The sequence below is a fragment of the Lissotriton vulgaris genome, chromosome 4_1 (genome assembly GCF_964263255.1).
Source record: "Lissotriton vulgaris chromosome 4_1, aLisVul1.2, whole genome shotgun sequence".
NCBI lineage: Eukaryota > Metazoa > Chordata > Amphibia > Caudata > Salamandridae > Lissotriton > Lissotriton vulgaris.
Window position 1 is genome coordinate 1,767,213,112 of NC_141691.1, and position 21,792 is coordinate 1,767,234,903.

General features: G+C 44.6%; 1 protein-coding gene across 1 annotated transcript in view; it reads left to right on the forward strand.

The window, feature by feature from the left end:
• The window catches only part of ATP6V1C1 (ATPase H+ transporting V1 subunit C1), a 484,611-nt gene that overhangs the window by 231,463 nt on the left and 231,356 nt on the right, over positions 1-21,792 (forward strand). Inside the window, exon 6 of the mRNA XM_086966092.1 lies at positions 11,351-11,442. Within this exon, the coding sequence (XP_086822218.1) occupies positions 11,351-11,442 (92 nt within the window). The remainder of the gene's footprint in view (positions 1-11,350; positions 11,443-21,792) is intronic.

The following is a 21,792-nucleotide window of genomic DNA, read 5'->3' on the forward strand; positions in this document are numbered from 1 at the left end:
TCACCAAACTCCAACCAAATAGAAAGAGAACAAAACGACCAATCTAGAAACCCCCAAAAGGGAGCTGCAATGACCCGAACATGTATAAAACCAAATTGCTTCTAGCATAACAAGGAACAAATGTCAGGGGAGTCGAAAGATCATCAATATGAAACTCATCTCATGGAATGTGTATGGTCTAAAAACCACGTTGCAAAATAGAGGCGCATTTGGAGTTTTTCAGTCTGGGGACCTGCTGTGTCTTCAAGAAACCTGGTTAATCGCTCCAGTGGCCATCCCAGGCTTTGTTCAATTCCAACAGTCAGCGAAAAAGTATAATATATTTGGCAGGCCATCAGAGGGCTTATCCGTATACATACGAATCGGCCGCAACATAAAAGCTAAAACTGTGTTAGTCACGGACACGGTTCAAGCAATTTACCTCCAGGGATTAAAACTGAATGGCCGCCCACTAACAATCCTCCTTTTGAATATCTATTTTAATTGCAAAGATATACCAAGACACTCCGAGATGAGAATCCTGGTAGACACACTTGAAGATTTGCTCAATAATCATTCAAATAGTGGGATCATATTGGCCGGGGACTTTAACACCAAGAATCTGGGGACAGCAAATGATGCCCTACTGCACAAAGATCGGGCCGGGCTCTTAATAAATACATTTTTAAACACGTACAGCTTGAGGCCAATACAAGATCCACTACTCACCAACTATGTCATGAATAATGCTTCAAACGGGAAAACCAAATCTCCAATTGATTACATCTTCATGTGCAATTGTTTGTATGATCACGCAGCTGCACTACGAAATCCAGTGCTGCAGATTAGTGACCATCTCCCATTAGCCACAGCTATTTCGCTGCAAACTGCAAGCCTCCCGTACATTCCCCTCGTAGGTCACTCCAATGGAGAGGAAATTCACGTACATTTGAGAAGTCTGCAATGGAACAAAATAGACACAACTAGCCTGTTAAACTGTAAAAGTAATTGGTCCGTGTTTGCGAAAGATTTCGTAACTGGCAGTGTAGCCGAGAACTGGACTAACTTGGCACGAGAGCTGTATCGCCTCCTGTCAGGCAAAAGACCATACCATCAGCAAGACTGTGAAGAAAGAGAGTAATGCCAATTTCAACCAAGATGTGGAAAAATCGCACAAAGTAAGCTGACCTTAAGACAAGCTAACCGTGAACATAAGAATGAGGGTAATGACAAAACACTTCAAATTCGGTTGCTAGCAAGAACAGCTCACAGGAAAAACCTATGGGACCACAAAAGGCAACTGCAGGACTCGCAATGGTTGCAGATCTTCAGCCTGCTGAAGTCCAGTAGACAGGCTGAATTTTGGTCATACATAAACAGGCTGACAGGTCATGGGCACGACCGGCGCAATGGAGTCGCCAGCCACACATGGATCTCCCATGTGACTACATTGTACTGCAGTGCTCCAGATCACAAACCAGCACATCATCAAAGAGTTCCTAGTAACACCAGTTCGATCAACTCTCGCATAAGGATCACGGAAGAACCATTCGAAACTTTTGAAATAGGAAATCGGGTATCTGCAATACTAAAAAACATCAGAAAGGACGGGGCCCCGGGACCCAATGGCCTGCCTGGAAGCCTCTTCAAAGAAGACAGTGATTTTTGGGGAACCTTATTTACTCCGCTTTATCAGTTTTGCCTGTATAACTCAATGGTGCCCGAAGCTTGGAAAAGCTCCTTGCTTCAACCGATTCATAAAAAGGGCGACACTGGAGACCCAACCAATTATAGGTTGATAGCCCTTTTGGATATTGAGGCTAAAGGATATGCAAGTCTCCTTCTGCAAGACCTGTAAAACTGGGCTAATGATAATGAAATTCTTCCAGCATACCAGTCCGGCTTTAGGCCAGGAGTTTCAACATTAGACCACATCCTAGCCCTTGCCTACCTGGTAGAACAGTCTACTAAGGAAAAACAGCCCCCTCTCTTCGCATGCTTTGTGGATTATTCTGCAGCATTCGATGGCGTCAACAGGAATTTGCTGTAGAAGAAATTACAAGATTGGGGGATTCAGATTACCCTGTTGAAAGCAATCACTGCTCTCTACACCGGAACTTGGGTACGAGTGAAAGTAACTACGAACTTGGTGACCCAAAAAATCTACACAGACCGTGGTCTAAAACAAGGGTGCGTACTGGCACCCTTGCTTTTTAACCTCTATACTGCAGACCTCGGCAAAACAATTTCCAAGGCCAATTTGTTATTTCCGAAATTTGGGTCTACCAAACTGTTTTTACTGCAGTTTGCAGAAGACATGGTGCTTATGGACCATACCAAAACAGGTATGCAACAAATACTGGATGCATTAAACATTTATAACAACGAAAATGACCTAAGAGCAAATGTAGGAAAAACAAAGGTTGTAATCTTTGGGAAGTATACAAATAAACTAAAAAAACTGTGGAGAATGGGTAACCTGAAAATAGAAACAACAACTAAATACAATTACTTAGGGGTTTAGATCATGAGCAATGGGAAGTCCGCAGCACACACTGCATCCATTGAAGCAAAGCAGTGACATATGCCCTCTGCAGACTGAATTCCAAACTAAGCAGTTCGACAACCGGACCCATCAGAAAGGTTATAAGAGCCAAGTACTCCGCTCGATTACATAGGGCTAACTTGCATTTCCCGCGGCATCAATCAACATCATGGAACGCGCCTATTGCCGGGCATTTAAACAGATCTTCCCTATACCTGCCCATGCCTGGAACACTTTGGTATGCCCTGAATTTGGGCTAAACAAACAGAGCTATGAACATTGGGCATCGTTTGTTCAGTACTACCGAGGGGTTTGTGCTGCCCCCCAAACACAATGAAGGCAATCTTGAAGTAAATCTTTCTGAAAAGTAACAACTCATGGGCCAACAGCCTTCTAACTGCTTGCACTGAATTGCACCTAGACTTGTCCAACTGGCAAGATTTTATTTATCAACCTGGAACATTAAAAAACATTCTAATGAAACAAGTTAGATTGTTATCCAAGGAAGAGGACCTGAAGGAACTGGAGTCCTCCAGCAGCAACATCAGGCTATTAGCCAGTTCCTTCCACGATAAACGGAGCCATCCATACCTTGACTCTGCCCTGAATAAGGCAATTTTAAAGCAAATTCTGTCAGTGAGATTGATGGTGCTACTGATAAGAGACATCAACAGCCATTGGAAAACATTAGAGGTTGTTACTACTTGCAGATTGTGTCACCAGTATGAGGAATCCATGGCCCACATGGTCTGTTTATGTCACCGTTTGAATTATGCACGCCGCACTTTACTGAAACCCTTGTTTTTAAAATATGAGATACGCACCTGTTTAGATGCCATGAAACTTCTCTTTAAGCTGGAAATCCCAATGGAACTAGCAAGATTAGCGAAATTTGCCCACAAGGTGAAAGAACTATTACATAATGACTCAGTCAAAGACTAGAGACGAACTGTAGTTTTAAACTTGCGGTTCCCTTTTGTTTTTTTGGTGGTTTTTTTCTTAAATTAGTAACTACCAGAATGTTTTAAAGAAATGATTATGTCTTATATATTACTAACAATTCCGTTAAATGAAATGATCATGTTTTATTTATGCTCAAAGTGTCTGGATGGAGTGTTCTCCAACCAGCCTTTTTTCTTTTGTTAACAATTTTAATTATTTGAAACCATAAACAAATACAGTATGAGACAATAATCCAAATGGGAGAGAATGTCGTGTGCCCCAGAATGAAAAGTGTGCTGTATCTGGTCCGGATGATATACTCCCCAACCATCAACAAGTCCCATTGCCTCAAGGAAATCTGGTAGCCAACGGACAGACGGTCCCACCTCCCGAGGGGGATATCTATCCAGCGTACCTGAGACCACTGCATTAAAGTCACCCCCTAGGATTAAAAGCCCATCCGGAATGGTGAGTAGGACCGCTCCCAAGTCAGCGAACGTAGTAACCTGCAAGCCTGGGGGAACATAGATAGACATAAAAGTAATGAGCCGGCCCTCCCACATCCCAGCGATACCAACATATCTTCCTCGACCATCCACCCATGTGGAGCTCACTGCCAATGGGAACGTGTTTCTCATCATGATATCCACACCCCTTGAACCTGAGGGGAATCTAGAATGTGCACCCCTTGAACCTGAGGGGAATCTAGAATGTGCAACCATGTTATTCCCCCCGTGCATTGCCCTACATAGATTTCCAATCGGATGTGTCTCCTGGAGCAGCACGATATCAGGTGCCTGGCCTTTTAATGTATTGGAGCACCACACTTCGTTTGATTTTGTCCCCCAACCCATTGATGTTTCAGCTCAAAATGTTAAAGTTTTTATCCCCCATCACGTAAGTCATGCAGTTCGTAAGTCCAGAAATCCTCCGCATTTACACTGTTAGCATCTATTCTGTGGGTGAACCCATATTTCACATGGGTTTAACAATTACAACAAACAGAGATTCCCCCTCCCAACAACCCCCCACCCTGCTTCCCTGCACTCTGGGCTCAAAACTGAACTTGCAAAGTGCCTGTCGCCCTAGCAAAACCACTAAAAGAAGAAAAGAGGGGGTGGGATACAGCATGGCGTTCTCCTACCTCCCATCCCATCCCAAAGCAAAGATGAAACCCCAAGGGGAGGACACTTAACAAAGTCTTGGCTCCCATCAGACATGGAGAAGGTCCACTCAGATTGCCATCCGCAGACACTCCCAGTCCCGCAATAATCCCGTCCTAGGCTGCTGATTCAGGCTTGGCATCTCCTCGCCTCCTCCGCTCATCATCCTGTGGGCTGCAACACTTCACCGCTGCCCGGTCTTTGATCTCGCGGGTGCTGGGCTCTTCTACTCTCGATCCAATCTGCCGCCTCCTCAGGATGTTCAAAGAACCATGTTCTCCTTCAACTTGAAGACGTGCAGGAAACAGCATAGAATACTTCAGGCCTCATTTCCTAAGTTCCTTCTTCACCACTGGAAATGTTCTTCTCTGTCCAAATATTTGTTCTGATTCCCCAGCTTCACTCGTCTTGTCCTGGAATAGTAATGGTCCGAACAACATGATAATGTGTGGGGCTGTTTTGAAGGTGGTAAATGAACATTCCTCTAATATCTTGCGGTCTCCTCTTACCCTGGCACTGTTTTTAAAATGTCTTGCACCCTTCTTCACAAGGGGTTCCCACGGTATGGATATTCCACCCCACAGCCAGGGCCTAAACCACCTTCTCCAGAGTTCAAAGATCCTTCTCATTACTACTTCTTACCATTAGTGTACACACGCCTAGTGATGGGGAAATCTTTCTAGTTGCATCTCGAATCACAACCCATAGAACTCAGACCGGGCACTCCCAAATAGCTTCATGTCTCGTGACTCACAGCAAAGTCTTCATGACTCATTTGAAAGAAGACACGGATTCCTATTTTCAACTTAACTGAGGATTGGCAGACTCCCCTGTTATGCGTTTGAAATCTTTTAAATCAGTAATTCGGGATGAACGATGGGGTATGTTTTGCTTCTGAAGGGTATCACTTTTCCTTGAAATGCGTTTATTTGACCTAGAACTTGGATTTCTACTCTAAGGTCACCAGTCTGTGCTCAGAACAGTAAAGGGTACAGCTATTTCTCTCGGGCAACATTTGACAGAAGAGGCTAAAAACATATAGTTTGTGTCAGTCATATCTACGAACAAGCAATGAAGCCAATAAGCTACTTTACAGGCTCAGCAGAAGAAAATGCCCTAGACACATGGGTGAAATCTACACTGAATCGGCAGGCTAGTTTTTGTGATACCGATAGTGTCAGACATGTTTGTCTCCTACTGAGTCAAGCTGTACAGTTAGGATTTGATGCCACTCCAACATGATCTTGAGGCCTTCTAATCAGCACTACCATAAAATCTGCCACCGGCAGATGTGGAGAGAAAAGTGATGCTGATGTCTCATTGGAATATGTGGTGGCCGCCAATTCTTACTAAATAAAGACCCAGAGGCAAAATTGCTTCTCATCAGAACTAGTTAAACGTCTCTCCTCCAAACTGCACAGTACCTCCCTGAACTGTCCTCCAGTTTTGCTAGCAAATTAATCCCCCCAAAAATCTGAGAGACTCTATCATAACTGTGCTGCTGATACCTGGCATCTTCTCTAGGCCCATTTAATTGATGAACCCTGAAATAAAAAAAAATGTAGAATCTTGCATCTCCTTCTTTGTATTAGCTCTCTGATACATGTCGATCAGAGTGGGCTTATGTTGGGTAGATCAACCAGACACAATAATGGGCATCTCCACAATGTCTTTTCTGTCCTCTTGGCTAGCCCACTTACATGCCCTCTTTTTAATAGATTTTGAGAAAGCTTTTCAATCTATTTAGGATTCTCTAAAACTTTGGTTCGGCCCTCTTTTCGTCTCACTTTCGTCTCTTATACACCTTTCCATAACTAGTATGCAGCCTACATTTTGTTTCACACAGTCTCCTTTGAGGGTAAGCCAGTAAGGATGTCGTCTTTTCCTTCTTCTGTTTTCCCTGGCTATTCAGCCTCTTGCAAGACTCCTGTGAACAGATGATAAAATGTAGAGTTTCCGCTGGACTGCAGGAGTAGTAGGTCAAGCTTCCCTATATGCTGTTGACCTCTTTATCAACATAGGTCACCTACAAGTTTCTGGCTCATATGTTATTGCAAATACTCATTTTTTTTGTTTGAATATTTTTTATTGCTTTTCTTATTTGGATTGCATTACATATCAAAGTACCTTTAATGCAAACATATCTCGACAAATCGTAATCCTGTATATATATATATATATACTGTAGAGACAACAGTTTGCTACAATGGTATTACTCATACTCCATATTGTACACATCAAATATATAGCCAAAGGCTCTTATACCAATAAGCCAGTCTTCCAAGATGTGGCGGGTTTACATAAAAGAAATAAGGAAGATACAATTCAAGATAGATCAGCGCCACATTGCCTAAGGTGCTGAGAGGTGCAGGAGATACATGAAACCAAAAAAAAATGCGAGGTTTGTATGGCATCGTAATCTGTTTAGTCATTCGTCCTAGCAGCAGATGATTCTGCTCCAAAGGTGTATTCTCATCCATGTGCCTCTAGTAATGTGTATCACCATACAGCTATAGAATCAGTGTAATGTAATCCACTAGTATAGTCATCGGGACGAGCCCAAAGGGGAACTTGTACAAGTCAATATTCAAAACATTATAACTTTCTTCAAAAACTGCAACAATGACATGATGAAGGATAATAAAATAAAATATAAGAGATCAAAAGGAAAGAGAAAAAGAAAAAAGAAAAAGAAAACGAGGCTGGTTGTCAATGTAAAGTAAAATAAAATATAAGAGATCAAAAGGAAAGAGAAAAAGAAAAAAAAGAAAAAGGAGGCTGGTTGTCAATGTAAAGTGTCGAGTGCGTGGTTTGGCTTTTCTGACAGTCGGGGGGATACACAGGTGATGTGGTCCGGGGGAGGGGGGATTATTGCAAATACTCATACTTGCGCTTTTTTGAATGTTCATCTGAACTATAGGTTAACTTGCCAAAGTCGCTCCTGTTCCCAATTAGAGGTTCCACAGATAACACTCTGAGAGGCCTGGAACTAAAGGTGGCACTGAAGGATTCAGATTCTTGGGAATCGACATTTCTTCTTTACTCAAAATAGAAATGTTTGGGCAACAATGTTTGGAATCTTTGCTCAGGGATCTAGAGCGTTGTTCTTCTCTACTGTTATGTGCATATTTATATTATCAAGATAGTCTCTATGCCCATACTACTATGCAAACTGCAGATCTTCCCACACCAGGTCCTCACGCTTTCTTTGGCAAACTCTGCATCCTCCTCCATAATTTTCTGTGGCGGTAGAGAGAGGTAGAGAGAGGCTCTGAAAATATTGTATGTTCAAGTGCTGCAAGTTCCCGTACCATGAAGTGAAGAGCATGATAGATCAGTATTTTGCTACTGTTGAGGATGCCACTTATTTACTCTCAATGAATAGATAAACAACCAACAAAATGACCCTGCATTTTTGACTGAATGAATTGCTTTGTGGGTTGACAGATCCCTCTGGGGATGCCACCCACCACCAAAATTGTACTTAACCGCTGGTGCCACACCCTATGCATGATCCAGTGGGTTCATAAGTTCATAGGTGAGACTCCTTATGGACTGGCATACAGTTTGAACAAGTCTCTTTTCTATAGGGTTTTGAGGTTGGGGACAACTTCAGAAGTTCCCAACTGAAGAGTAAAATCTTGGAGTCCTTGGTTTGCTATTTGCTGAACTATAAGTTGTTTCCACACTTCACAAGACCCATTTTTGCCATTATTTCCCGCTACAACTTGGTTGCACTCTACTTGGAAGTTGATGGTGACATTGCTTAATTTAACTTGCTATAAGCAAATCTTACAATGAGCCATCTTGTGGAAAACAAAATTTCTGGACTGTACTCATCATTCATTTTAAATTTCCCTGACACTTTTCTAACTTATTTGAGACATGGGAGGAATATGTATAAAGATAGACTGGTAAAGGCTGGTGCATTGCCCTTCTGTCCCCTGCAGCCCATGTGTGTTCCCCACAGCTCTCCATTGCTTTTTGCTACAGCCTTATAGAATTAAAATAATTACACAGTTTCTCCTAACCTAGAGACATATTGTGGTGTATAGGTCAAATATTCTTGGTCAAATTCTTTGATTCTCTCTTAAAAGTGTTGGATTGGTCCTTCTCACCCTTTACTAAATTTGCCCTTTTACACATTTCAAAGAATGTTCATCCTAATCTATGCCCCACAATCTTAGTTAACCTCTGCCTGGTCCTCCCTAAAATAGATATTGCACAACAATGTAGAGCCAGAAATCACGTGAGTATTAAAGATTGTATTCAGGACCAGGTAAATGTTCAGAGAAAAGCCCAACTGCCCTGTACGTGGAAGCACCTAGAAATGCCAGGAAAACTGAGATTCATGGCGAAACCACCTTCGGGTACCTGTAGTCTGTAAGCTGACAACTCCAAATAAGAAAGATATAGAGACACAGGTTTGACCCTTCCTTTTTCTAATATCTTCCATATCGCTACTATAATTTTTTTGTCTTATAGCTCTTTACCACAATATTACCAGAGTCTTAAGAATGTGTTTTAGTGTTTATTTGATGCTTTGTTTTCCTTGGGAATTTATTCAAAATAAGTTTTGTATAACTTTGAATTGCTGATAAAAAGACTTACTAAAAATAACATGCCACAAGTAACAATTTTCCTGTTCTCCCCTGAGAAATCATTTGATATTAAAACTACCACAAGGAGGAAGTAAAATACCCCCTCTTCAAAAAGGATCTGGATCCCAATTTCTTTTTATTTTCTTGCCATACGTTGCATTTACATTTTTGTAAAAAAAAAAAAGAATAATGACGACGGGATAACATACAATTCAGTAGGAGTACTATTTATAATATTAAGTGCCCTATAACATTGAAAAATGTTACCTTGCAGATAAATTGGTGGTCATGAGGACATGTATTGCTTAAATCAGTATGAACATGTGCTTACTATGAATAGCGATATGCGTTTTCTTCTGGTAAACAAGGTTAATCGATAATATGACACGGTTGAGTAGTAACCCGGATAAGCAGAGAAGACAGAAGAGACCAAGTAAAGATGGGGGCAGCCAGGAGCCAGAGATAAGAGAGCAGATGACTAGGAGGGGGGGAGGAAATGGTAGCATTTTCAGACAGCTGAGTCAACACACAATAAAGACATTTGAGGCATATGTGAAACTGGGGAGAACACATGGGTGTTGGAAGACTATATGTAATTTGTCTCCTCTATATAATTATCAAGTAGCTTCTAAATATTGGTAGATAATCTAATATTTACGTATCATCACTTTCCCCCCTGATTGAATCATTTGGATTCAGTCTGACTTCCTACACAGACGGCACCCAAATTGTGGTGTCGCTGACACCAGAATCAGCGAATGGTACTGCATCACGTCTCCACGAATGCATGACAGCAGTGGGAAATTGGATGGCTCAAAACTGCCTTAAGCTCAACTCCGGTAAAACGGAGGTGGTGGTGTTTTTCAATGACCCCAGCTTCTGCACTCCGGACTGGTGGGCTTATACTCAGGGTCCTCTTCCCACTCCTAACAAGAAGGCAACAAATCTGGGAGTTTGGATAGACAACGAACTCAGCTTTAAAGACCAGGTGAATGCGATGGCCTCTTCTACCTCATACATTCTTAGATCTTGTAAAAAAAATAATGCAAATTCTTGGCTAAAGACAGAATTAAAACAGTCATCACTGCCCTTTCTATGTCTACGCTAGATTACTGTAATAGTCTATACATAAGCCTGCAGGAAGGGCATATGAACAAACTGCAACTTTTACAGAATGACGCAGCTAGATTGTTCACTAGTATACCAAAATATGCTTCTATCTCTGCCGAGATTAGAAGGCTCCACTGGTTGCCGATCAGGAAACGTGTACAGTTTAAGGCCCTCTGTATGGTCTATAAGGCACTTCAAGGAACTGGTCCCAAGAATCTTAAGCAACAATTTCACTGGTATATACCTACAAGATCATTACGATCAGCAGAGGCTAAATTGGTATCGGTACCCAGAGTACAGAAATCCAGTTGGGGTGGCAAAAGTTTTGTGGCCAGCGCAGCTAAGGCATGGAATGACCTTCTTCTACATCTCAGATACATGACTAATTTATTAGCTTTTAGGAAAGCCTTAAAACATGGCTATTTTCTGTCTAAGGTTCAGTCTCATAGTCTCTGTCATCGGGCCTCTATAGGACGTCCCATAGCGCCAGGACACCTGTGGGTAACCGTGCTCTCTACAAATTTCAATACATTAACAAGTCTGCAGGAGGATTTATGAGTTCTGAACGCTATAGATTTAGGTAACCCAAGCCCTCCATGTAGGGAAAGAGATTTGGTTAGCAGTTTTCCAATGGAGTAGGTTCTATAGGCCAGTTTACTATATGTAGATTTGCTTTTTCTGAATTTTTTTTAAGAGTTGATAAATAAATGAAGGTGAACTTGTAAGCGAGCACTTCTTTTAAAGATATTTTTATTTTTAATGTCCTGACTGAATGTTGAGAATCATGGCTTGTCTGTTGCATCTGGTCAGTTGGAATGCTTTGTGGGTAAATGTTTTGTGCTCTTCAGAGTTCACAGGAACAGGTAGAACCATATATTATTGCACATATGGGTAGTTGGGGTAAAACACCAGCGATTTGAAAACAATATTCTCTTTCAGAACTGCAGAACTTTTTACAGGAGATTAAAATGTTAATAGGTTTCTATAATGTATTGCCTTATTTCTTGTAGGCAGTTACACAGATTGACAATGATTTAAAATCAAGAGCTTCTGCTTACAACAACCTCAAAGGAAATCTTCAAAATTTGGAAAGAAAAAATGCGTAAGTAATAATTTCACTTTTGTCTTTGTGAGGGTGTATTGTAGTTACTGAAAGGAAGGCAAAACATTTAGTGCAGAGCTCATTAAAGAATTTCTACAACAGATTAGCATAACTGTGTTTTAATCCAAAGGCATTTGAGAGCCATCAGGATATTGAACAGGGGAGGTGCTTTTCTTCCTTCCGATGAAATTGCTTGGAGCAAATTTTTATGCCATGAATACTACAGTATGTGTACAAGCACACGCCTGTATATCCTACAATAATTTTTGCATCCTAAAACTTTGAGCAGGTTATATTGTACCATAAAAATATTTGTTTTTATGGGTGTTCAAATCAGTATAGCCCCGTGTTGGGATGGGAACAGACTCACTGACAGAAACTGTGGGTAACGCGGGTTTTATTGATTTGAACACTTTTCTTTGCTGTATTACTCTCCGGTAATAGGGTAGGGGGAGATCACTGTCCGATTCTACTCTGGTTCCTCTTCTATCCCGGTGTCTTCTGGGACTTGCGGTCCGGACGGTAGGCTCGTCTTCTTCCAGCTCGGTGTTCAGATAGGAGAAGTGAAGGGGGAAAACGGGACAGGTCTTGGTACGGGATTCAACAGAATGGTCAGCGTTTCAGGGAAAGGGAGTGAGGGACACACGTGCGCAGTAACAACCCTCTAAACGAAAGTGAATGGCAATGCCGTGATGGGGTAAGGGTAGTGCACTGGAGACTCTGGTGAACGCCTCAAGGAGGTTTAGCCCACTTACGTCTCGCCCAGCCCGCAAAGCGTGACCGTACCTGCGAGAGCCACACATCCCTTGAAGTTTGGCTGGGCGAAGCGCCTTCTCGTTGGCCTCCTGGCTTGTCGCTGCAGTCGTCTGCTCTCCCTCCAGTGTCTCCTCCGATCCACTCCTCTTTCGTCTCGATGGTCCTGATGCCTCCGCCGTCCCCGCTCGCTGCCTCCGATCTTCCTCCTCTTGCCTTGTCTCCTGGCTCACCTCCGATGTCCTCTTCTCCTCTCCTCCAATCCTCGCCGTCGCACTCCTCGGTACTCCAAACTCCTCCTCCGCCTCCGGGTGATGAACACACCTGTGCGTGGGTCTTGCAGGCTTTTACCTTGTGTATCAACCTTGTTGTCACAATCTTTATGCGACTCCCTGAATTCTTACTTTCTGGATAAAATTGCAACAATCAGAGCTAATATCCCCCCCTCTCCTTCTTTCCTCATCCCGCCCTGTACCCCTACAGAGGCTAGCCTTGACTCTTTCCCTCTACTAACAGTGGAATCCTTCCTCTCCCTCCTGCCTCTGGTTAAATCCTGGTCTCCACTTGACCCATGCCCCGCCCACATTCTTTGTCACATCTTCACGTGTTGCCCACTGCCTCCGCTCACCTTCCTCAATTGCTCCCTGTCCCAGGGCGTGGTTACCCCTGTTCTCAAAACCGCGATAATCCTCCCCATTCTCAAAAAACCTGGTGCGGACCTCTCTGTCCCCGCCAACTAGCGTCCTATTTCCCTGCTCCCCTTCTTAGGGAAAGTTCTGGAGCGACATGTTACCAGAGTACTTACCACCTACGTGGAAGTAAACTGAGTCTTAGCTCCCCGCCAGGCCGGTTTTCGCCCAGTGTACTCCACCGAGTCAGTCGTGCTCTCAGTACTTGACAATCTTAGAGAGGGATTAGACACGAACACTCCCCAGGCCTTGGTGCTACTCGATCTTTCCGCCGCCTTTGACACGGTGGACCATTCCATCTTACTCTCCCGTGTCGGGGCGGCTGGGATCGGTGTCACGGCCTTGGTCTGGCTGTCCTCCTTCCTAAATGGCCGCACTCAAGCGGTCCGCCTGGGAGACTTCTCGGCCGAACCCCGGAAGTTGCTATGCGGGGTCCCTCAAGGTTCCTCCCTCTCTCCCTTACTTTTTAACTTGTACATAGCCCCCCTCATCTTTGCACTTCAGCAAATAGAGGTATCCGTATATAATTATGCGGATGACCAACTGCTCATTTTCTCTCTTTCCCACTCCCCTGATTCTAAATTTAATTTCCAATCCACTATGCTCTTCATCCGGGACTGGATGAATCACAACCACCTGAAACTAAACCCAGATAAAACTGAGTTGGTTTTGACAGGTGGTTGCTCCAGTCCCTGGTCCCCCCTATTTTGGCCCCCTTCCCTTGGGCCCCCCCTCCCCCTCTGCTAAAACCCTCGGCTTTAAACTCAATGACCAACTCACCTTGCACTCCAAGGTGAGCTCGGTGGTTTCTTCCTCTTTTTTGTCTCTCCGTACTATCCGCAGGGTTTCCAGTTTCTTCTCATTCTCGGCCCTAAAGCTTATCACACTGGCTATGGTCGTCTCTTGATTGGATTATGCCAATGCCCTCTACCACGGCATGCCTGCCTACAACGTACGACGGCTGCAGCTGGTTCAGAAACAGGCCGCTCGCTTGGTTTATAATCTCTCCAAATCCCACCATGCTACTCCCCTTTTGAAATCCCTACACTGGCTTCCCATCCAGGAACGTTCTCAATTTAAGGTAGGCTGCCTTGTCTTTCAGGCCCAGCTAGGCTCAGCTCCGGCGTTTATCTCATCAGAGATCAAACCTTACGCCCCCATCAGGGAACTTCGCTCCTCTTCTCAACATCTGCTGAGCATCCCCCGTTTTCGCCGAAAAAAATGGGGAGCCTCTAAATTTTCCACCCTTGCCCCCATTTTTGGGAATTCCCTCCCAGCCCACCTCAGATGTACTACCCAATACTCACTTTTTAGAAAGGCGTTAAAAACCTTTCTTTTCGCCAAAGCCTTCCCCATATAATTTATCATTAGCCCCCCACCCCGTTATTCTGGTCTCTGAGGACTTGGTATACCATAGCGCCATGGAACCGTTCCGGTGAACGTGCGCTTTATAATTAATTTAAAACTCAAAACTCAAACTCAAACTATGTGGGCGGGGCTAGCCCCGGGATCCGCCCAATTAAAGTAGCAGTGTTCCTCAACGTGGTTGTACTCTAGTCCCAGAGTGACAACCTCGTCTACCTTCCAGTTTTCGGGGTCCTGTTGGAAGAAAGGCAAAGGTCAATGTTTCTTATGTCGTCGTCCACATCACCCCCGTCACACCCAGATATACATCGAAAGAATACATTAAAATCTAGCCATCTCCTGTTTTGTCCTGAAGTATCCTGGACTTTCTCAAGGCTGTCACAAAAGATTAAAAAAATAAACAGAGTAAACAATACCCCTCGAGGGCGCCGTGTAGCGGATCCAGCGCTCACGCGTCACCCTCCACTCGGCTTCCTTCGCGCCTGGCCACGCCCATCTAGAGGCCACGCCCCCTTCCCGCCATACTTAAAGCGCTGACCTACAAGCGCCCAGTTGGTTCGTTCTCCTGAGGCAAATAGCCGGGAGCAGTGATTTTAAAACTGTACTTTTGTGTATTTTCTGTTTGTTGACAAGCCTACCTTGACTGCCACTAGCACCTTGCACTTTACCCCTCGAGGGCGCCGTGTAGCGGATCCAGCGCTCACGCGTCACCCTCCACTCGGCTTCCTTCGCGCCTGGCCACGCCCATCTAGAGGCCACGCCCCCTTCCCGCCCTAGAGATCTCCTTTTTCAATGTGCAACCCCAGAACGCGCAGCGGGCGTGCGCAGCGGGCGCGCCGTTTGCGCGCCGAAGGCGCGCATAGGGCAAGCCCGTCTGCGCCCGTCCGCGGCTGGACGGGGCCAGGGGCACGTCCCCATGCCAATTTTATGTGCTATTCCTCTGAGGAGCTGACCTCTCTTCAGGGCCATTGGCCACTCTCAGAATCCATCGGTAAGCACATCGCGTCGTTAGATCTCACTCCCTCTTCTACCCTTATACCGCTGCCGCCATTGCCGGCCCCATTGTTGCTCTGCCCCTCCTTATCTGACCCCCCCCCCCTCTGCTCCTCCGTTATCTGTCATCTTACTTAATACCAGATCTGCGGTTAAACACCACCATGAGCTATCTGTCCTCCTCGATTCGGAGAAGCCGGATTTATTACTCCTGACCGAGACCTGGTTCTGTGACTCGTCCCTCCCCGTCCTCCTGGCCACCCTCCCCCCTTCCTACGTTGCCTTACGCTCTGACCGCCCGGCGGGCAGGACAGGCGGTGGTGTGGCATTGATTGCTCGGGCGGACTTAAATTTTCAAATCCTTTCATCTCCTTCTATCCCCCCCTCTGAATTCCTTGTTGCCCGATCCCTCTATTTCTCTCCCCCCATCACTTGTCTCTTGATGTATCGCCCACCCCAGTCCTCGCCCCTATTCCTACCTGCGTTCCAGGACTTACTGGCCACCCTGGTAGTCAACTACGCTTCGGTCCTGGTGCTCGGCGATTTTAATTATTGGCCTTCCGACCCTTCCGAGTGCGCCACTTCGAAAGAATTCACAGAATTTCTTCTCTCTCTGAACTTTATGTCGCATATTTCGGTTCCCACCCATTCTCATGGTCACATTCTCGACCAGGTATGGTCGCTTAACCTCCCAATTTCCCCGGTGACTGTTTTTCCCTGCCCCTGGTCGGATCATGCCCTCATTTCCTTTTTCATCTTTACTGAACCAGCTCCTAAAATCCCACGTGCCAAAAACACATGGGCCCGAAATTGGAATAGAGTTGACTTTCCCGCTCTGACCTCCCTGCTCCGGAATTCCACCCCGACCCTCGCGGGCCTCTCGTCAAACTCTCAAGCCGAGGCAATTAATGCCTGGCTAGCTAGAGGCTGTGACTCTGAAGCTCCCTTGCGCCGTATCTCCACCCGTCGACCCAAGGATTCAAATAGATGGTTTGATGGCAACTTAAAAAAACTTAAATTGACCGTCCGACAAGCAGAGAGACATTGGAGGAAGGACTACTGTCCTTCATTAAAAACCCTCTATCTCTCTGCACTTGCCAACTATAAAACGGCAATCCTTGATGCCAAAACCGCCTATTTTTCTGCCAAAATCACGTCAGCTGAAAATAAGCCCAGGGAGATTTTCAGCATAGTGAATGATCTAGCCTTCTCTGACAGAGCCTCACCCCAAATTCCTCCATCCCAGTCTTTATGTGCCCAACTCAATTCTTATTTCCGAGACAAGATTGTCACCATCAAGGCTAACATCCCTCCCCCTTCATCTGCCTTCATCGACCCCCCTCCTCCGACCGCCCCATGTTGTCTTACCTCTATTCCCCCCCTTACCCAGGAAGCTTTCTTGGAGATTCTCCCTAAGGTTAAATCGGGTTCCCCCACAGATGTCTGTCCTGCACGCATTCTGCAACAAATCTATTCCTTCTGCCCTGAACCCCCCGTCACTTTTCTGAATAACTCTCTGACCCAGGGAGTCGTGACACCTGCACTCAAATCTGCCATCATAGTGCCCATACTGAAGAAGCCTGGCGCGGACCTATCCATCTCGGCCAATTACCGCCCCATTTCCCTACTGCCCTACTTGGCCAAGGTGCTAGAGCGCCACGTCACCGCGGTCCTCAGCGCCCACGTAGAGGCAAATGGGGGATTGGCTTCCCGCCAGGCTGGCTTTCGTCCCAGGCACTCGACCGAATCAGTCGTGGTATCGGTCCTAGATAAACTCAGGAAGGGAATGGATAATAACCAACACCAGGCGCTGGTGCTCCTGGATCTCTCCGCCGCTTTTGACACGGTGGACCACAACATCCTCTTGTCCCGTGTCAGGGCGGCCGGAATCCAGGGAACAGCCCTGGTTTGGATTTCCTCCTTTCTGAGGGACCGTACCCAGGCGGTTCGGCTGGGAGCCTTCACGACCACCTCACTCCCCGTCACCTGTGGTGTCCCCCAGGGCTCTTCCCTCTCTCCTCTACTATTCAACCTTTATATCTCCCCTCTTATTTTCGCTCTTCAGCAGCTGGAGGTCACTGTATTTAATTATGCAGATGACCTCCAGCTTACCTTCGATCTTTCTTCCTCCTCTCTCTCTGTTTCTAATTTTCAGTCCATTATGATTTTCATCAGGGACTGGATGAACCACAACCATCTTAAATTGAACCCGGAAAAGACCGAGTTGGTTCTCACTGGTGGTTCATCCAGTCCCTGGAACCCCCACTTTTGGCCCCCCACTCTTGGTCCCGCCCCTACCCCTTCAGTCACAGTAAAAACACTGGGAGTGAAAATTAACAGTCATCTCACCCTTCACTCCCAAATCAGTTCCGTAGTCTCCTCTTGCTTCCTCACCCTTCGAACAATCCGTACCGTTTCCCGTTTTTTTTCCCCCCAGGCTCTCAAACTGATCATGGCCGCATTGGTTATCTCGCGGCTGGATTATGCCAATGCCCTCTATAATGGCATTCCGGCATACAGCTTACGGAGGCTCCAGGTGGTGCAGAACCACGCGGCCCGGCTTATTTACGGTCTTCCACGCTACCATCATTCCTCCCCCCTCCTTAGGGAGCTCCACTGGCTGCCTATCAGGGAGCGTTCCCTTTTCAAGACCGCCTGTATGACCTTCCAGGCCCGGCAAGGCACTGCCCCGGCCTTCATTTCCTCGCTGATAAGCGAATATGTTCCATCTAGAGAGCTCCGGTCTTCTTCCAAAGCTTTCCTCCAAACCCCACGTTTTAAGCGAAAAAAGTGGGGTGGTGCCAATTTTTCTACCTTGGCCCCCACCTTTTGGAACTCTCTGCCTGATCACCTACGTTTTGCCACCCACTATGCCTCTTTTCGAAAAGACCTCAAAACGTTCCTGTTTAGACAGGCCTTCCCCTCATAAACACACTCATCCCTGCAATCCTCAGTAATTCGGACCTCTGTTAGCGCCAAGAAACCGCTCGGTGGACGTTGCGCTTTATAAATGTTTTAAATTAAATTAAATTAAATTAAATTAAATAAACATCAATATTCCTAGAAAAATTGATTATAATACAACTCTTCTATGCCAGTGTATGTACAGCCAGTCCATTAACCACTTTGCTGCTGATCTTTTTCCCGCTGAATACTAAGTCCTTTTACTGTCTCGTTAAATCATTCATACAATTGTTTCCACCAAGGATATGCACAAATTGGTATCCTTTTTTCGCTCACATGTTTGGAATTATAAAGACACCCAGGGTTAGTTAAGGCCCCCCCCCCTCCAAGGAACTCCGAAATAGCAAAAATGCAGCAACATTTGTGTGTTTATTTTCTTTTTTTGATACATGTTGAAGGTAGTGTGCAAGAATTGTGAGGTTTGGTGTGCTAATCTTGCCTTCTTCTCAGTTTTCATGAACAAGCCGCTATTTATTTATTTATTCATTGTTTTGTATAGGGCGAACTTGACCCCATAGGGTATCAGAGCGCTTTACAGTAAAGACGTGAATACTTTTTCTTTTGTACATTACTCTGGAAAGCATTTAACAAATTAAAACCCATTAACAGCTGTAACAGTAATTTCACTTAGCAACAAAGACTTTTGCACATTCACAGATGTAAGTCTAGAGGAATCATACAGCATATTAGTACGTTGTCACAAAAGAATGCGTGAACCTGTACAAAACAGGGGAAATTGGACCTTAGCAAGAGATGCTTGTGAGTAGTTAAGCAAGAGTTTTTAGTTGAATCTTACGAGATTGTATGGTAATGGTTACGGTAGGAATTTGATCATTAGAAAGATCTTGGTTTCTTTCTTGAATCTTGCGGAGTTGGGTACCTTCTGATACTTGGAGGCAGGGAGATCCAGATTCTCGGTGCAGCTCCCGAGAATGCTCTGTCATAAGTTTTTTTTCTTCTGGAAAATTGGTGGCTTCACCACTAGATCTCTGGAGCACCTGGAATGTTGGCTTTCAGCGGAAATCTCCAATTTCTGAGCTAGATACCTTAGTGAATTGAAGTGTAACACAAATATTGCAAGTGTAAAAAAAAACACAGTTTTTGCAGTTATCTAAGTGGTAGTAATATTTTCTGTTTCTTGTGGTCTCTATCTAGTTGCAGTTCGTGGGGGAAAGATGTGTAAAACCTGGAAATCTGAACACTTTTGATTTTGGCAAGAGGTCATTCATGTAGATCTCTTATTGCTTTCTAACATAAACTAATTGTTATGGTAAATGCATGGGTATTCAGTTCTTAAGGAGCGGGAGGGGCGGAAGAGGAAATGGGTTAAAGTTGTTGGTAACAGGTGTTCCTAGTAGAGACGCAAGGCTGAAAATGGAATAGCTCCAATTAGGAGCACAAGCCCGCACACACCCTGAAGGGTGTCTTGCTTCATCATCGGGCAGCTCCTCATTGGGCCGGCACTGCAATGCCCAATGGGCCCCGCCGGGGTGCTCTTTGCCAGAGGCCTTCTCTGGTTACTGATGTGAAGCTAGGAAGTGGTGTTGGGGCGTATGTATGGTGAGTAGAAATGGGGAGCAAAAGGTGTGGTTTAAAAATAACTATGGGAATCCCCAAAACAATTTTATTTGTGGGGTTCCTATGCTATGAATAAAAACAACCAACTGAAATGTTGTGGCTGAAGAGGAAAATTATACCTGCTTAATTCAGGGGGATGTGTGCATATGTATAATGAAGGTCCCATCCCTGTAGTCTGGACTTGTGCGGTAGTCCTGTGTGGAATTGAAAAAGGTTGGGAAAACAAGGTAAAGTGAGGTCTACCTTCTGGAAAACACCTGGAGGGATAAAACAAGAAAAAGAACATGGTTAAACAAACAGTTACACTTGGTCGGGAAAGTACGATGCCCAGTGTAGGCACCGACATAGAACAGAAAGTAAAAGCACGGATGCAAAGTCACAACTAGATTTAATCTCCAAAGACATGCAAATACACTTGTCAATCAATCCTGCGTTGTTGTGGTGAATGCCAAATGACCTTGTGGGCAGTAACATGGGATTGTCTGCAGGGGCGGGTGGTGATGTTCCACCGCAGGAGTATCCCAGCACATGTTTACCTTTCTCATTACAAAGGAATCACCTAGGAAAGGGGGGTGGCACCAACCGTGACGTCCAGGATGCTCTCAATATGGCGAGGGAGGAAGCACCTGTAACATGATGGCACTGTATTGTTAATTAAGAGGGTAAGAAAAGGCGAGAGCACCCCAGGAAGTGTGTGCTAAGCGGCAGTGAAGCAGGTATATGGGACTCCATAGCTAGCAGTGAACAAGGGTCCTCAAGAATAACCGTTGCATGTCAAATGGAGGTTGGAAACATATGGCAGCTAAATTTCTTTATTCGGCTTTTCACAAAGGAAAACCATAAAAGGAACATTTAAAAAATACACTTTAGATATTTACACAAAAATACAAATTACAATAGTTTGTTCCAAAGAAATTCATACAAAAACAATTTTATAACTTTTTAGAAGAGAATGTCATTCTTCCCTCATGCCCGTGCGATGGGGAATCTAATCAGTCTAATATACATGTTATTATGTTTTTTAAATTCTATCACCCACATAGGAGACTCTGGATATTACCAATACTGAGGCGTTGGGGACTTAGACAATGCCGCCCTGCAATGCTTCGCCTCCAAATGTTAGAATCTGAATTTGTTTGTTACATTGTTCTTAATTTCCTGAAATGCATTAGGAAACACAGGAGAAACCTGTAAAAACTACCTCGGAACTAGTTTTAGCTTGCTTAACTGAAATGATATGACATTCTCTTTTAAAAAGTTATAAAATTGTTTTTGTATGAGTTTCTTTGGAACAAACTATTGTAATTTGTATTTTTGTGTAAATATCTAAAGTGTATTTTTTAAATGTTCTTTTTATGGTTTTCCTTTGTGAAAAGCCGAATAAAGAAATGTATATATATGGCAGCTACCGGTGCATAGAAATTCGTAGTGGTGCGGGATGTCAATAAGGGAGAAAACAAAAAACAAAAAGAGAAAAAAATGGGAAAATTGGAAAATTTGGCCAAATACATGCAGCAGATGGACACTGCCTGCCGGTTTAGTCAAAGTGGTGACAATGCGTGCAAACGGTAGAAGCATAAACTAATTGTTGAAATAAAAATGAACGTAAAGTAAGTAGAACAACAACAACAACAACAAAGGAGTTTATAAAGCGCCTGGTGACGCCATCTCGGCGTGTCCCCGCGCTGTGGAAAGAAGTCAGGTGCAAGATGGAGTTACAGGGAGAACAGGTGAGTTTTCAAGCTTTTCCTGAAAGCAGTCTCCGAGTCCGCCAGTCTAATCTCCATAGGGAGAGCATTCCATTCTTTGGCGGCCATAACCCGAAAAGAGCGGCCACCCATTCTGGCCTTCCTGATACGGGGTACTGTGAGCAAGCCAGTTCCCCTGGAGCGAAGAGTTCTATTGGGCTCATAGGGAATGGCTAAGTCTTTCATGTAGGAAGGAGCTTTTTGGGAGATGATCCTATAGCATATTAATAAAGCTTTAAAAAGAATTCTCTTTTTTATGG